General features: G+C 37.8%; 1 protein-coding gene across 8 annotated transcripts in view; it reads left to right on the forward strand.

Moving 5' to 3' along the window:
• Positions 1–16,586, forward strand: part of A1CF (APOBEC1 complementation factor) — a 75,752-nt gene extending 59,166 nt beyond the window's left edge. For 4 of the 8 annotated variants that reach the window (XM_021072458.2, XM_005671251.4, XM_084996687.1 and 1 more), the window contains 6 exons: positions 614–711; positions 4,708–4,981; positions 6,967–7,172; positions 9,884–10,020; positions 11,012–11,163; positions 14,452–16,586. In XM_021072458.2, coding sequence (XP_020928117.1) covers positions 614–711; positions 4,708–4,981; positions 6,967–7,172; positions 9,884–10,020; positions 11,012–11,163; positions 14,452–14,603 — 1,019 coding nt within the window. In that variant the 3' untranslated portion in view covers positions 14,604–16,586. The remainder of the gene's footprint in view (positions 1–613; positions 712–4,707; positions 4,982–6,966; positions 7,173–9,883; positions 10,021–11,011; positions 11,164–14,451) is intronic. The other 4 variants (XM_021072461.2, XM_021072460.2, XM_021072466.2 and 1 more) reach the window with 1 other exon arrangement.
• Positions 16,587–16,916: the final 330 nt, after the last annotated feature.

Below are 16,916 nucleotides of genomic sequence, written 5' to 3' on the forward strand. Positions count from 1 at the left end.
TCTATCTAGTTCCTAGCTGTGTGAACTCAGAAATCTTACTTTATCAGAAACTTAGATTCTGAATGTTTAAGTCAAAAATAAATAAAAGTAAATTGGAAATTAAGCTATATTATTGTTAAAGTCTCTCCTAACTCTAAAACTTTATTATATAAATCAAAAGAGACAAAGTATTTTTCTGGGAAAAAAATCATAAAATTTTAAAAGATAGTTGCTTAAATATATATATATCTATAATAATATCAATAATTGAGTTCAACTCAACAAATGTTTTACCATGTATAAGTTACTATCTTTAATATTATGTCATATACAAAATGAGATAACCCCTCTACCCTCAAAACTCTTATAATCTAGAAGTGAAAACACAAATCCATAACTAATTATAATAAGAATATTAGTGTAACAAAAAATTATAAGCAAACTCTTCTGTTGAATTGTGCATTATTTTAAACCCGGACACAGGAGATATGTTCAATGAACTCTTTACTTAAATATTGAGTCTCAAAAAAAAAAATAAAAAAGATCAAATATTCTTCAAAGCTAAATGCTGAAACAAATCATGTTCAGCACTATCTCAGGTTTGCTCATGGGGCTACTCTCACTCTACTCCCAGGTGCTGTGGAGAGGGTGAAGAAAATCCGAGACTATGCTTTCGTGCACTTCACTAACCGAGAAGATGCAGTGGAGGCGATGAAAGCTTTAAATGGGAAGGTAATGTAGGACAAAGGAAAAATGGGTACAGATTCCACCAAAGTTTGGTGTGGAAGTTTTATTCAAGGGAGCAGTCCTGCAAGTCCATCTCACTCAGGCTTTTCCCATCTCTGACTGCCTCCGTCCATCCAAGATGAACAAAAGAGGAGTGATGAAAGGTACGACAATGGAGATATGGTTCATATGTCCAATGCTATCTCTCATTTTGACTGATGTGGACAAGTCAGTTCCTTTTAGAAAGAAGGAATTGAAATGGATTATTCCAATGTGGTTTTCCTAATTCCAATTTTCTCTCATTATTTCAAAGATATTATCACCTTTGTAGTGCATTATTTCAGAGGCTGATGATGAGAAAAGATGTCAAGGTTATCATCCTGCCCTCTGATCTTCCAACCCTGGAAGACATGGAATCTCTTCACCTTGCCATGAATAAAGTCTGAGGGGAAACTCGCTTCTATAGCCTTATTTCTGATTTATACATAGGGACCAATGCAATACTTACTTATTAATCCAATAAATATTAAAAAGCTTTTGTAGACCACTTATCATGCTAGATAATGTTTGGGATACAAAAAGGATCAAACTGAGGATGTTTATCCAGGGGCTAAAAGTCAGCAGGAGGATTAAGACAAGTAGGCAAACACCATTGCAAAGTCCAGTCAGTTAAGTTTTGTTAAAAAAAAAAAAAAAAAAAGAAGTGGTGAGAATGTTTGAAGGAAAGAGGAGTGGGTCATAAGGAATCAGAAAATCTTCATGAATATAAGAAGACAATTTTTAAGAGAAGCTATGAAAACTGGGCAGAATTCCAAAAGAGAAAATATGGAAATGACAGGCACAGAATTTGGCAAGCGCAAGATATGATTGTTGAACTGTGAAAGGTACAAACCTAACACACATAGGGCTGTTTCACCCACCTGGTCCTTGCATCAGTCAGTCCTAATAGGAGCAGACAGCAAAAGGACTCACTACGAAGGTGTGCATGTCCGGCAGGGAAATTAAAAGAAACAGTGCAGGAACCTGGGACTCACATAATCCTGTAGCCAAGGGGGCAGGGACTGGAGAAGCCACAGGAAATCTAAAGGAGGGAGGATTGTAAACAGCAGGTCTCTTTGAGAAAGTAGTGACCTTTGGCCAGTGGACACATCCAGGCCAAGGCAACCTGCAGAGGAGGAGCCAAGAGAAGAAACAGCCCTAACTCACTGTCATCTCTCCCCTCGACCTCCTGCCAGGCCTTCCCACTGGCCAAATCCAGCCCTGATCTGGAAGGCCCAGGAGCCCTGCAGGGGACTCCATGCAGAACTACCTCCTGGAGCAGGGAGGCTGGGACAGGTGGGGAGTGGATCTGGAGGGCAAATAGGGGTCTCCTAAGCACAGGTCCTAGCACAGGTCCTTTAGCCCTATGAGCTACTCCTGGCCTGCAGAAGTATTTGAGCCCTGGGGGGAAACCGAAGTGCTGACTCTGAAACACAAACAGAAAACTGCAAGGCAAAAATGAATGCATATTTAAATACATGTCTATGAAGCAAAACATCTCTTCTTCATGGATGATTACATTTGGTATCATTAAAAATGTGATTACTTTGAAAAGAGTTTGAAGTTTAGTTTCTCAATTTGAAAACCTGCCTGAGGATACATGATGCTTGACAAGAAGGGACACTCATAAAGTGAATGCTAAATAATTACACTGGCAAAACTATAATGGAAAAGTATACCATCTGTTCCAAATTTTTACAGATGATATATTTATAACTAGATATTTTTATAGCAATGTACACATACATTATGTAGTTAAATATGTATCCAATATTATTATTAAATATATATACTAAATATTTATACTATAAATTAAATACATATACTAAATATTATAATTATATTTAACTATAATATGCCATGAGGAAATCAAAAGTAAGTTTGCCTAGGAACTATAAAGGTTTTTGAGCATATATACTCAAAAGAGAGGTAGATGTTTATGATAGATTATGAGATAGATATTTATATTTGATATATTAGACAAGGTGAGGCTTTGAAGTTTTTTGTGCAGTGGAGTAATGATCACATTAACAATTTAGAGAAATTAATCTATTAAAAATTTAAGTATCATAGAGTAGGTAGAGAGACATAATTGGAACTAGTTAAACTACTGTCGTCACCCAAATGAGAAGAAATAAGAGCTTGAATGAAGGTGGGGATGGAATGTAGGAGAAAGAGCTCTACACAGGACTATGAGGGGTGAATCCAAAGGACCTAGGAATTTATTGGAGATAGCAAAGAGATAGAAGGATAAGTCATTATCAATTTTCAATATAGGAGTCAAGGATAATGCTATTAGGGAAGTCAGGAAAAGAAGCCTATTTGGAGAGAAGGCTAATGAATGAGCTTTGCATGTGATTATTCATTTATTCTATAAATATTTGTAAATGTCTACAATGTGCAAGAAATTTTGCCGAGTTTGGAGTGACAAAGATTAATAAGATACTGTCCTATATCTTGAAATGCCTAAAGCAAATAAGTAAAATACAGTACTGGGTTTAAAACACTGTGAGAGGGCCAGAGGAACGCAGGGCAAAATCTGTTATAATAAGAAATCTGATTTTGCAGTAAAAAATCATCCCATTAAAAACATCTCTTGATATGGAAGTGCCTATAAGCAGAGGCCTATTTGGTGATCTCATCTTCCTCAAGACAGGACCAAAGACAAAGAATTACATCCAAGGGCACCTCATTCCTTTTAATACTCCAAGTCTGCTTCTTCTAATTACATTAACATCAATCTGAGATAGTTGAATTATCAGCTCAATTCTCTCTCTCAGTGTGTTCCGTCTAACATATTTGATACCGACTTCTGCTACTAAAAAGTGGGTAGATAAATGCAACTAGAATAAGAGGCTGATTAAGATGATCAGGGTGATCATAAAGCACAAACATGGTCCACTGAATCCAGGGACCACTGAATCACTCATGAACTCATGAGCTGCTGTGAAAGGGAATTTTTGCAGAGACACTTCACACCATTTCTTTTCTTTATAAAAAAGAATATTCTTGTTTGAAAGAAGCCACAAATGCTTCCTCAAAACATCCTGCCCCTTTGATCAGAAACACATCAATCTATCAAGTATTTGTTGAGAGCCATCTTTATCTTTGTCTGTTATGTATACAAGCAACACACAAAAGCAAGTGACATGTGTCCATCTACACACAAGCATTATCTTCAATATCTGAATCTGGCTGCAAAATGTCAAAAGCTTATGTCAGTTCTTGAGCACAAGTTTTAAGTAGTGTCTGACTTGAGAAAATTCAGTACTCTCATCCCTGTTTGTTTGTTCCCAACTGTTTAGCAGATCAAAAGGCTGATTCATAAGGAAGTACCAATGGAGACAATGTAGCACCCTCACATCCTTTAGTAGGGCCCCCACTTTCAAGCCCCTCTTCTCTTCCAGTAAAAACTTACCTATCGTGTAGCTGCTCTGTGGAGAAGGATACTTAGCTGGATGGCAGCTGGAAAGGCCTGGCTTGGCTGCCCATGCCCAGGTATTAAAAATCAACAGGATCTCTTTGTTGGTTTTCTTTCATTTTCATTGCACTGTGCAAGGTACTGGAGATTATATTCCACCCATAATTAACCTGAAATTTCTCAGTTACAAAGTTATATAAATATGTAATTTAAAAAAGACCTATTACATAAAAATATTGCATAATTCTGTCTCAGTGACTGCATTCACTTAATAAATTTGCAATTAATAAGTCAATGGCTAGTGGTTAATTTTTCACTGCCAAACCTGCTGACAGGTTGTATGCAATTTCCCACCACTCAGGGAAATTCAACTGGCACCCAAAACAAGAACCTATGAAAAGATAAGATATAGGTAAGTGAACAGTCAAAAAACATAGCAACAAATAGACTCACACTGAGAAGAAGACATGTTACTGGGGATCAGGCACAGTTGGTTGTCTTCATATCATCTCACATTGCTTTTTCCTCGCTCTTTACAACAGGTGCTGGATGGTTCCCCCATCGAGGTGACCTTAGCCAAACCAGTGGACAAGGACAGTTATGTTAGGTACACCCGAGGGACAGGTGGAAGAGGCACCATGTTGCAAGGAGAGTACACCTACTCTTTGGGCCATGTTTATGATCCCACCACAGCCTACCTTGGAGCTCCTGTCTTCTATGCCCCCCAAGCCTACACAGCAATCCCCAGCCTTCATTTCCCAACCACCAAAGGACATCTTGGCAACAGGGCCATCATCCGAGCCCCTTCTGTTAGAGGTAACACTAATCAGCTCTTGCCTTAGAAATGATTTGTGTTGTAATAGCCTTAGACAAACTGGATGGGTCCATGGGGGGAAAAGAACTGGAAAATTGTTTATTGAAAATTGAATATTTTTATCAATAGTTTTCCTTCCATAGGAATGTTTTTCACATTACAACTGGTTATTGAAAAAAATTATCCAGAGCATAGCGTGAGTGAGTCTAAAGCACGTATTTGATCTTTGCATGGGCCTATAAAATTTGCACAAAGTAAAACTCAGGTCCATAGTTGTTAATTTCTCCCTTATCATTATCTTCCCATATTTCAGTCATATGAGTCATATACAAGACTTCCAACTGAGAGCAGTAAAGTTCAGTGGAAAGTGATTACCTCATACAGCAAAAACATGTCAAGATACATGTGTAGTCAGTGGTGATACAGTGCCATCACATCCATATATAAATCACAAATTATCATAAGTATATGCTAACAGATATGTGAGATGCTCTCAGATGACCTCCCCCAAGAAATTCGTCCTATGCCTTCTAAAAAGCCACATTATTAATGAAATATACTTGTTCCTCCAGGATACGGGGAACTAAACAGTAAAGTCCAAATAGGAAAAAAAAAAGAATAAAAACCCACAAACAAACAAACAAACAAAAAAACCCTCAATCTTACTGCCAAACAATAAATCTTTCCTACAGAATCCTATAGGAATTCCACCTACTCAAGCAGTTTTCTGAGTTCAGTTAGTTTGAAAACTATAAAAGATAAGGAAGGCATTTTTTTTTTATTTTATTTTCAAGAAACTAGTTTGTCTCTGCCTAAGGGGATCCTTCAGAGTGGTTATGCGAGGATTTCCCCAATGCCAATTGAATCTCAGTTCTATCTTTCAAGTATGACACCAATCTGGGCAATTCAATAACATACTGTGTATTTAAATCTAGTCTTGGGTTTGGCTAGAAGCAAAGGGGCATGTCCAGATTACTGTGGAAACAATTGTCTTACTATGTTTTACTATTTTTCAGGAGAACTGAATTGACCATCCTAGGAGCCCTAGTCTTCAACAGCCTTAAAATTCCATACTCATAATACAATCATTCTACCCCAAAATTGTAATGGAAAAGAAATCTTCAGGATTTCCTTCAGGATAATCTGTCTATAGATTTGATGACAAATTATGTCATTAAAACATTGTGCATTCATAATCTAAAATAACATCATTAAATAACCCCTGCGTTAAGTTGCCAACCAGTTGTAATGTAGGAAAAATACAAACTTCACTCCAAGGGAAAAAAATACCTGTCTTATAACAAGAAAGGAATCAATGAATGATATTCATGGATGAAGGGTAATCAATTTAATTTTTTATCTCTTTATGCCACCAATAAGAAATCAAGGTAGCAATGTGGCAAAACGAAAAATCAAAAGGAATCTATTAATGAAACTCAATGGAAATTTAAGCCTTGCATTGATAGAATATAAAAGAGAAAATGGTGAACTTAAAAACACGTTTTCTAAATGTTGGTTTTCCAACATACTGTTAGGAATGGAATACTAGGGAAGCTAGAGTTCATTTCTGCTTTACTGATCAATGACAAAAAGGCAAGACTTTTTTAAAATATGTGTGGTCATATTATGCTGGGATGTTTTAATAATACCTTCCCAACATTTACTAATCTGTAGAAACATATCAACAAATGGTTAATGAAAGAGAGAAAATTGCAAAATTTTTCTCTGTACCAAAGTTTTAAAGTTGCACATGTACTTACCCATAATTTGATAGTATTGCTTTCTCCATAGATAGTTGGGGGGAAAAAAAAAGACACCTATGGTGAACTCTACCTTACGTTGAGTTTCATTACATTAGAATCCTACAGTTTTCTACCCATCTTCAGGGCAATAATCAATGTGACTTGGGCTAACTTTTCCATTACAGTAAGATTCAGGGTGATTTTCTGGTGGTTTGATTCAGTTTAATGCCTTCTTACATTCCTAGAAATTTACATGAATGTACCTGTAGGGGCTGCGGGAGTGAGAGGACTGGGCGGCCGCGGCTACTTGGCTTACACAGGCCTGGGCCGTGGATACCAGGTCAAAGGAGACAAGAGAGAAGACAAACTCTATGATCTTTTACCTGGGATGGAGCTCACCCCAATGAATCCCGTCACTTTAAAACCCCAAGGAATTAAACTTGCCCCCCAGGTGGGTAATATTATTCCAGAGATAGCATGTTAAAGTTGGGCCAAAGATCATCGTTCACCTTTCATCCAAGGATTTGACTTGATCTCTACTTGGGCTGTTGTCTTATTTTGTTATATTAAATAAAGTAGCCAATCAATATAATGTACTGTGAGAAAACAGTGGGCATTGTGGGTGTTGAGTGCCACTGTTCCATTACAGACTCTTTATTTTATTATTATTAAGAAGTTTGACACTTTAATCTTCCGCTGAAATGCAAAGATCCTGAGTACTATTAGGAATTATTAACCAATACCTTAAATGAGAATAAAATGAAGCAGAGACCCAACTACAGAATAAATGCCAGTTGTAGGTGAGCCAGGTTGGTTGGCAAATGAAGAGCACTCATGACAGGGCTTAAATAGATCACTTAGAATGTCTTTTCTTAGAAACACTGAGGCTAAGAGAAAACACCATGCTACCAGAGGGGTATCATTACTCATATTAACAATGAGATGCCATCAGTCATAACAAATCAAGCCTTATATAATGATTATTTTGGAGCAATGGCATTACAGTAAATTTTTTTTGCTTTCATTTCACAGTTCTGAAGCTTCCATGTTTCTGAATAAGGCTATGATTTTTATTACTGGAAAATTAAGTTATAAAAGTTGTTCCAGTGTGAACTGAATTACGGAGTTGAAAATAAAACAGGATCTGTGTTAACCCTTAGGCTACGCCCTATGGATGTGCAGTACATACTGAACTCTGCAGAGATCTTTTAACTCAATAATCAATATCCAGTTGTTCAGAGTTATGGTTTGTATATCCTAAAGGAAACATCCCTGCTCCCACCCAAAAGACGCGAGCCCCAAATTTATGGAAGTAGCCTTCTGGTTACAATCAAGTAGAAAACTCGATTTTCTAAAAGCTCATCTTGAGTGGGTTTTTTGGTTTCTTTGTTTTGGGTAGGATTAATGGCTTTCGTATATACATAAATTAGTTCATCTATGGTTTCTGCTAATCCTATCCAGGCAAATTTTTTTTAAAGGATGCCTATCAGAGTGGTAAACAGTAACCATTGTTCTGTTCAAAAACCATTGTAGGGATATCCATTATGCGCCAAGTACTGCACAAGGTGCTGGGATGGAAAAGGGAATATAATACAATCCTTGTCGCCAAAAATCATATGGCAATCCAGTGAGAGGATCCTGACACATTAACAACTACAATAAAATCTAGTACATGCTATGATGGAGCTTTGCTCAGAAAACACATCTTTATCATCTTGTGTTATAATCTAAAATTAGAAACCTAATTGAAGAACTAGGATGCCCAGAAATAGTTTAAGAAGATAAAAAGGAATCATTGTCATAAATTCTGTGTCAGCATTCTAAGGCTGCTATAGCATGAGTTATATTCTCTGCTTATATGAAACCCAGGCTAGAAATTGGGCACACTTTATAGTCACATGTGAGTAATCTCTGTCAACTAATGAAAGATTTTTAATTCGTATGTCTCTGAATTTCTGCAACCATGGCTTAGAAATTAAAGACCAGGCTACCTCTATTCAGTTTAAAAGGAGCCTCAACAACTCTAGGGGAAAAGTAGAAACTTCCAACAATAAGAGGAGAGGTACAAGTGCCTCCCTGTGGAGCCAGTTGTTGGAGATGGAATCCTTTACATGTGCTTGCACAATAGGCATAAATGAGCAGGCAGGACTTCTAACGTAATTGACTATTTTCCAGGAACTTTAGAGAACACACTGTAGATGACAAGAAATGCTACAAAACTAAGAGTGTCAAAAAGCAAAAGTTAATAGAGAAAATAGGCGCAATCCATAAATTTAATGAACTGGAAAATGTCATGCTATTGCAGTTGGATGAGCATTAGAGCGAATGAGATAAGAAGCTCCATGGACTCATCCCGGGGCTTTGTTCTGCCCCCAAATTTATTTTTTTGTTTTGTTTTGTTCTGGGTTTTTTTTTTTTTTTCTCAGACTTACATCCTATTTTGCACAGTTTACTAAGTCTGCTGCCTAGTGGGAGCATGAGGGCTTGTGGACCACCAAAAATGGCTTCGGGATAAAGAAAATATGTGCCTTTAGGCAAGATTCAGTTTGGAGTAATGACAAAAGAAAAAGATACATGCAGGAAGATTCTAAAAATCAGATCATTGTTAAAACAGCAGGAAATGGTGTTTTGCCAAAGACATTACAACTGTCAACACCTATCTATTAATGTTCATCAATAAATACCCATTAAACTATTTTAACAACATTTGTATGAAAATGTGAGGTTAAAATCCTATGACAAATGACATAAGACTAAGTTCTTAGGTTATTTTCTCTAAACCATTATAAATAGAAAGATTCAGGGTAACAGTGAATAAATCCAGCTACACAGTGCTGGAATATCATTTTTTTTAAATGGAATAAATATAGCAAACAAATCATAAAATTAAACTATTGGTTAAAAAGTTAGAGCTAATGGACTGAACGAAAAGCATGTTAGAATAAATGGTGTGAAAATTATTTTTATGAATAAATAGAATAACATTTTTAAATGGAGTTCAAATTGAGTTCATCTTAAATTTTATGAGTCATTAAAGCATGTGGCATTTTATATCTCATATTAGCTTAAACTCTGAAGATTCAAGTTTAAAAACCTGAAAACTGGAGAAATAATGCAAATGTGACCTTTGAAAAGGAAATCACTTTTTTTTTAATTTTGTAGATATTAGAAGAAATTTGTCAGAAAAATAACTGGGGACAACCTGTATATCAGCTGCACTCTGCCATTGGCCAAGATCAAAGACAACTCTTCTTATACAAAATAACTATTCCTGCTCTGGCCAGCCAGAATCCTACCATGTGCGTAACTTGTCCAAATTCCTAATCATTTAGATTTTAGAATAAGATTTTCTCATAAATTAAGTGTACTTTATCACTATCTAAATATGATAAATGTTCAAGTCTACTACCTACTAATTTTTCATTAAATGTGAATATTGAGATGTGTATTTGGGATATATGTGACAGCTATGAGACTAGCATCTCAAAGCCCCTAGCCCCTAAGGAAGGAGTTCCATTGTGGCTCATCAGTAACCAACCTGACTAGTATCCATGAGGTTTCAGGTTCAATCCCTGGCATCGCTCAGTGGGTTAAGGATCCGGCATTGCCTGAGCTGTGGTGGCTAAGTTCTGGCATTATTGTGGTTGTGGTTTAGGCCAGCAGCTGCAGCTCCTATTCGACCCCTAGTCTGGGAACTTCTATATGCTATGGGTGCAGCCCTAAAAAAAAAAAAAAAAAAAAAAAAAAAAAAAAAAAAAATCAAAGCCCTTAATAATGTCATATAGACAATAAAAACTGTACTCTAGTCAGCCAAATGTTAAATGTAATAGAAATGAAAACTACAGCCCACCCTCTTATCTACATATTATTTTGGTTGAACCCTACAAAATTGCCTCTTTATACATAATAGCACCATGCCCTGCCATTTAAATTTTGACACAAAGCTATAACCTTTTTGTTAGTAGTTATTGCCTTCTGAATTTTATCTTGAGCCTGCATTTCTACGTGTATAAGGAACCATCGTGTCTCATATGTACCTTAGAAAAGACTGGTAATGACTTAACAGGTATGTTCCAGGAATGTCATCAGCGACCATGTTCCAGGTCACTTCACAAACTTTCCGACATGCATATATACATTTAGAAGCTTTCAAAACAAAGAGAATGAGAAGTACCTACACAAAATTCCCATTATCTGATCACCTTAAAAAGCGAACAGCGCCTTTAGGTTTTCATCTGACTCCACAGCACAAGTTTAAAATGAACCCCCTTTCCTGACTCTGCTTTCCAGCCACCCTTTCACACCCCCGAAGCTAAGTGCCTACGTGGATGAAGCAAAGACCTATGCAGCCGAGTACACCCTTCAGACCCTGGGCGTCCCCACAGACGGGGCGGACTCCTCAACCGCAGCCGCTGCTGCAGCTTCTGCTGCCGCGTTTCCAGGTATGAAAAAATAGTGCCATAAAAGGCACCATGTACAGTGTGCTTGGTAAAACCCTCCTTGGGACCGTGGACTCACAGAGTTGTTCGTGAACTCCACCTTCAATAAATCTGATTTACACTGTTCGTGGCCAAAAAGAATTTGCCTGATGAGTGAGCCATTAAAGCAGGAGGCAAGAGAATTGAGCTGGCAGCAGAGATGGGGGTCTAGTCCCCGCTCAGCTGTTAAGCAGCTGTATGATCTCTGAATGAATCAAGCTCTGGTTTGTTTTGGTGTTTATTTTTGGTAAGAAGGTTTAGAATTGCCTCTTCATAGCTGCTGTTTATTTGAATTCTTACTATGTGCTAGGCCCTCATCTAGCTCAGCAATGCCCATGACAGTGCAAGAGAGCAGTTCTGCCATAATGCCCATTGTACAGATGAAGAAACCAAGTACTAGAAAGAGGTAATCATTTGGCCAAGGTCGATCGGCTTTTAAGCAATCCCTGAACTCCCTCCCAAATTCTAACCTTCAGTTCTAATCAAATTCTGCTTTTATTTTCTTTACTTTTTTAAAAATTTTTATTCTATTTTCTTTCTGAAAGTTTTAAGTCAAAAACTGTGTGTGCACATGCACGCACGTGCATGTGTGTGTGTGTGTGTGTGTGAGAAAGAGAGAGAGGGAGAGAGAGAGACAGAGAGAGATGGGGAGGAGGAGAGGCCCTTTCAGTAGGTGGATAATCAGGCTTACTTTATCTGTTCTATAATTTTGGTTGGAGGCATATGCTGATTACTTAAGAGTAAAGCCTATCAGTAGATCAACATGCCTTCAGGATCACATTTAAAAGACTTTTCCCTATTTATTATAAACCCACAACAAATGCTAATAATTCAAGATGAATCTTCTAGAGATTAAAGAGGACCAGACAAGAAATGTATTTTGGAAACTTTCCCTCCGCAGTTAGCTTGAGTAACTCCATTCTTTTTTAGTAATACAAGTCTATGTCTTTCAAAGAAATCTGTCATTCTGACTTGTCATCATGTTGGCATACCTCCATAAGCCCAAATCAGAGAGTTCTGACTAGACCTAGAATTAGGACATTGCTATCAGCTTATTAATTCATATATCGGTCATGTTTAGGCATGAGAACTGCTGTATTTCTCACATCCATAACACCTGGGCATGCTCTCATTTTCTCTTATTTCTTAAAACTTGGGAATATGTCTTCCATGTTGGCAAGTGAACTTGAAACTAGTCATGCTTCACACATGAATGTAAATGTGACCTCAATTCCAGCTTTGTCCTGTAGAATGTGGAAAAGATGTATGATGCCCCCCCTTCAAGATTACTAGGGCAACAGCTGCCCAGTGAAGGCCAAGGTCCCTCCTGGACTGTGCTGGGGCCATCATCTCAGTGCTTGCTTTCCATACAACTGGGTGTTGACACATCCTCTTTCTGGGGATTTGTGACAGGCTTCTCAGTTCTTAGAGAAAGTTGAGTGCCTGCCTAACAGAAAGCTGTACCCCAGAGACACCTAATTAATGTATTATAAAAATAAATGAACCACTGGCAGGAGAATTTTAAAGTTTGCTTTCACATTGGAAAGGATTTGCTTTTACCCAAAAATGTTTTATCTTATCCTCACTTTTATTTGCTCCTACAAGAAATAAAAAATTATTTAGCACATGAAGGCTGTCTTGGGAATGCCTAAGAATTTGAAAGCATCTTTTATAACTTTCTATGGAGTCAAACACAATAATAGGCTCTAAGGGAAAAATCTATTTGAAACAAAAATGCTCTTGAGCTTAAGATATTAGCCAAATTGAAAAAAAATTCAGAATCCCTAAAGATAAGATCTATGCTACATGCAAGCATGCACACACATGTATTTTACTTACTCATTTAACTTTAGAAATACTATTTCCAAAATTATGAAAGTAATTGTTAACACATTTCTCATATCCTTGGAAAACACACCAAACTTCACTGGCACATTAGTCAGCATTACTGCCCAAACTGCACGAGCCAAGGAGTAGATTCAATTTCTTAAAAACTAGTCCAGCCAGCTTCCCACCACCATTTCCTGAGAAGCCACCAGAAACAAAATCAATGTGTCTGGGGCTGGGCAGACTTGCATAGCCTATCAACCAAATGGGCTTTTCAAGTCCCCATTGCTTAAGTATACATTCCCCATTTTCTTGTTATCTTTCACAATTTGGGGATCATCTTAGAAATAACTGGGTTTGGGTCTAAAACATTAACAGGAAAATATTGTTTTTAGATCATAGCTATTATACTCTTTTCTTCAAAAGTGAATATTAATCACTAGACATAACTAGACATAACACTAATGTGAATGCCCAGGATGATTTCCTTATCACTCAAATCCCTTAGTTCTCTGACAGCGAGGACCAGCATCAAGGCCTCCAGATACACCTAAGACAGCTTGATGGTGGCGTGAGGTCATTTTTGCCCTGTTTGGCTCAGTCAAAATATGTCCACAGGAATTCCCATTATGGCGCAGCAGAAATGAATCCAACTAGCACCCATGAGGACATGGGTTAGATCCTTGGCCTTGCTCAGTGGGTCAGGGGTCCGGCGTTGCTGTGAGCTCTGTAGTTTGCAGATGCAGCTCGGATCACCCCTTGCTATGGCTGTGGCATAGGCCGGCATCTGCAGCTCCAATTCAACCCCGAGCCTGGGAACTTCCATCTGGTTCACCTGTGATTCTAAAAAGAAAAAAAATAATAATCCACAATAGGCATTTGCTTTTATAGTGCTCTATAGAAACATGCTAAAACTACTTTAAATATTTCTCTCTACTGGTCTACCCAGTCTCTACAGTCCTCCTTGAGTAAAGGTAATAGCTTTTAACATTCTGTTTCTGTGGCAGTGGAGGTGCCGCAGGACCAGACCCACAGGGCCCATCCCCCAGGCCTTGCCGGCTCATCACTTACCTCCCTTCCTTTATAAGTTCTGAGACCCTCTGAAAAAATTCTAAATGTTTGGCTCCAGTCAACTCATCATCCTGGAGTTAAATTTCGGTTTCCTGGAGTTTAAACAATGTTTCCAGTTTTCTAAGAGTGAAATAATTCTGACATGAGTGGCTGACCCCACTTTAAGGAACACCATTTCCTAATCAATGAGTCCAGATATGATATCCCCTGAGGGTGCCTTTTTAAATGCACATATTAACTTTTGGTGTTAAGCAAGATGCTAAATTTTCATATTTCTCAAAGAAGATAATAAGCCAAAAAGAAACAAATCTGAATCCCTTTCATGAATTTTTTTTTTTCTGCCTCCTCCTCCAGGTTACGCTGTCCCTAATCCAACTGCATCTGTGTCCGCAGCCCAGCTGAAGCAAGCAGTGACCCTGGGACAAGACTTAGCAGCATATACAACGTATGAGGTCTACCCCACTTTTGCAGTGACCACCCGAGGGGATGGATATGGAACCTTCTGAAGAAATCTTCCTTGTAATTTAAGAATAAAACACACAAAACTAAATCGAGAAGAAATTAACCTCCAACTCAGTCCCCTACTGATCACAAGTAATGCTCTTCCCAAAGTGATGCTTTGCCTGAGACTGTGCAGCATATACTAATTGTAGAATCATGACATGAGAATCTTATTCCTAATGAAATCAAATGGTAAGCCATTTGTCTAACAGAAAGCTAAAGAGCAATTGCCCCCAAACGCTGTTCTTCCAAGGTTCCTGAGTGTCTTGGGAGTATGTTTACAAACCCTGACAGAGGGGAGAAGGATCTTTTAGCCAGCAAGCATTCAGGAGCTCAGCAGACCTGGGCAGCCAGTAGCAATCAAGGAAGCCAAGTAATTCCAGAAACTTAACCCCTGACTCACAGCTGGCTTTTGTAATACTCAAAAATTACAAAAGGCAGAGGGATGGTAGAAGATGCTTCTCCAAACACATTTCCCTTTGCCCACTGCATGGGGCATGTTCACAGGCTGGAGCTCGTGAGGGACCGTCCAGGTTACAATGGAGTCAGCATCATTTCGGTCTGAGATTCTGACCAGTCAGTTTGTCATAGGTCAGCATCTTCTCATTCCCTACAGCCCCCCCCCTCCCCGCGCCGAGGAACTGGAAATTGATGTGACATGTTACACCTATAGTTATAAGAAACCCAAGCCTCTTGTTTATTAAACTCATTAGCCCACACCTCTTTTCCCCTAGAACTCCTACCCTCCCCAAGTATCCCCGCAACATAATAATCATGCCAATTTGAAATGACTTTTTCTTATTTTAAACATTTTTCTTGTCCTTACTGATTTATTTTCACCTCAATCTCATTTTACTCATCTCTAAGATGGTAAGAAATTAAATCTACAGAACATGATTTATGATACTTTCTCCTATTCAGCAAACTGGCTGAAAAGTCATTTCAAACAAAGGAAGAAGTGAAGATTTATTCTCACTTAGTTGCTGTTTTTGCAGCACCCAGACTACCGTCCAGCATTCAGAGACAATTATATTAACTTGGGTTCAGCCTGGGACTGTCTAACCCACTTATACTAAATCTGCCAGGAAATCCACTGCCTTCTCTTCCTTTTACTTTCAATAAGTATAAGATAGTTTTACCATATCAGAGTCCTTTGGTCGTGAAGTTATCACAGGAGAATCTCATGTCCACACTGATTATTTGAGGCAATTCTTCAGACACTCAGCAAGAGTGTCACTTGTCAAAATCCCCTAGAGCTTTGGGTCTCTTCTCTAGAGGATCTGAGGTGAGGTTGCTGCAAAAACTGAGATGGGGAGGGGTGAAAGGCACCACTTTCTTTTCATACTTATAAATGATGGCTTTTTGTTCAAAACAGAAATAATCAGTTTAAATCCCAAATATCTTTTACCACTCCAGTCTCATTAGTAGCTTAAGAAATATAGTACCAGATTTCCTTTTTTAAAAACCCCTTGGCTTTTGTAAAATTCTGCATACGGAAGGGAAATCATAAACACCAAAGCATAAAAAAAAATTAGCTAACTCTTGAATGGAATTTTGATCTAAAAACAGGCCAAATTCCAATCAAAATCAGGCAAATTCCAACAACAATTAAAGAGTCCTTGTAACCTTTCAGTTCTGTAACTCCAGTCAGGATATCAAAGCCTCAAGGCTACGACTGAAACTCTGAAAGGCCTTGTGCTTTCTGTTTTGCTTTTCATATTTCCTAGGACAGTGTTTCTCAGACTTGATTGCACATTAGAAACACCCGGAGAGCTTTTCAAACCACCAATGCCAAGATGACACTTCGTGACAATTACATCAGGATGTCTTGGGATCAGAACCTGACATCAATTTTTTTTTTTTTTAAAGATCCTTAGATGATTCAAATGTGCAACTAAGTTTGGGAACTGCTGTATTCTTTGTTCTTATGTCCTACCTTAATATTTTTTTTATTTCACTTTCATTAAATAGAAAAATGCAAGAAAAAATTCTCTGTTATAACAAATAGCCAGATCACATTTTTACATATATTCATCTCATGGAAAATATGAATGTGAATACAATTCCTATTAGCTTCAAATTAATTCTTGGACCAAACAAATTCTAAATGTGAAGTGGTAAAAAAATTCCTCCTTAAGAAATTCTTAAGTCCTAAATTTACACTTCCCCATAGACCTGCTTTCATACTCAAGGTGAGTCAGTACAGTAAGGGCAGGCAAATTTCTACTCTGTCCAAAGAAGCCTTCCAAATCCCAAGAACAAAAGTTTTAATGTTCTTTAAAATCTTTGAAAATAAACAGAAACATTCACTCTGCATA

Source organism: Sus scrofa, chromosome 14 (assembly GCF_054392235.1).
Source record: "Sus scrofa isolate SSC_HxYL_T2T_F1_AM1 chromosome 14, Sscrofa_HxYL_maternal_Yorkshire_Landrace_v2.0, whole genome shotgun sequence".
Lineage (NCBI taxonomy): Eukaryota > Metazoa > Chordata > Mammalia > Artiodactyla > Suidae > Sus > Sus scrofa.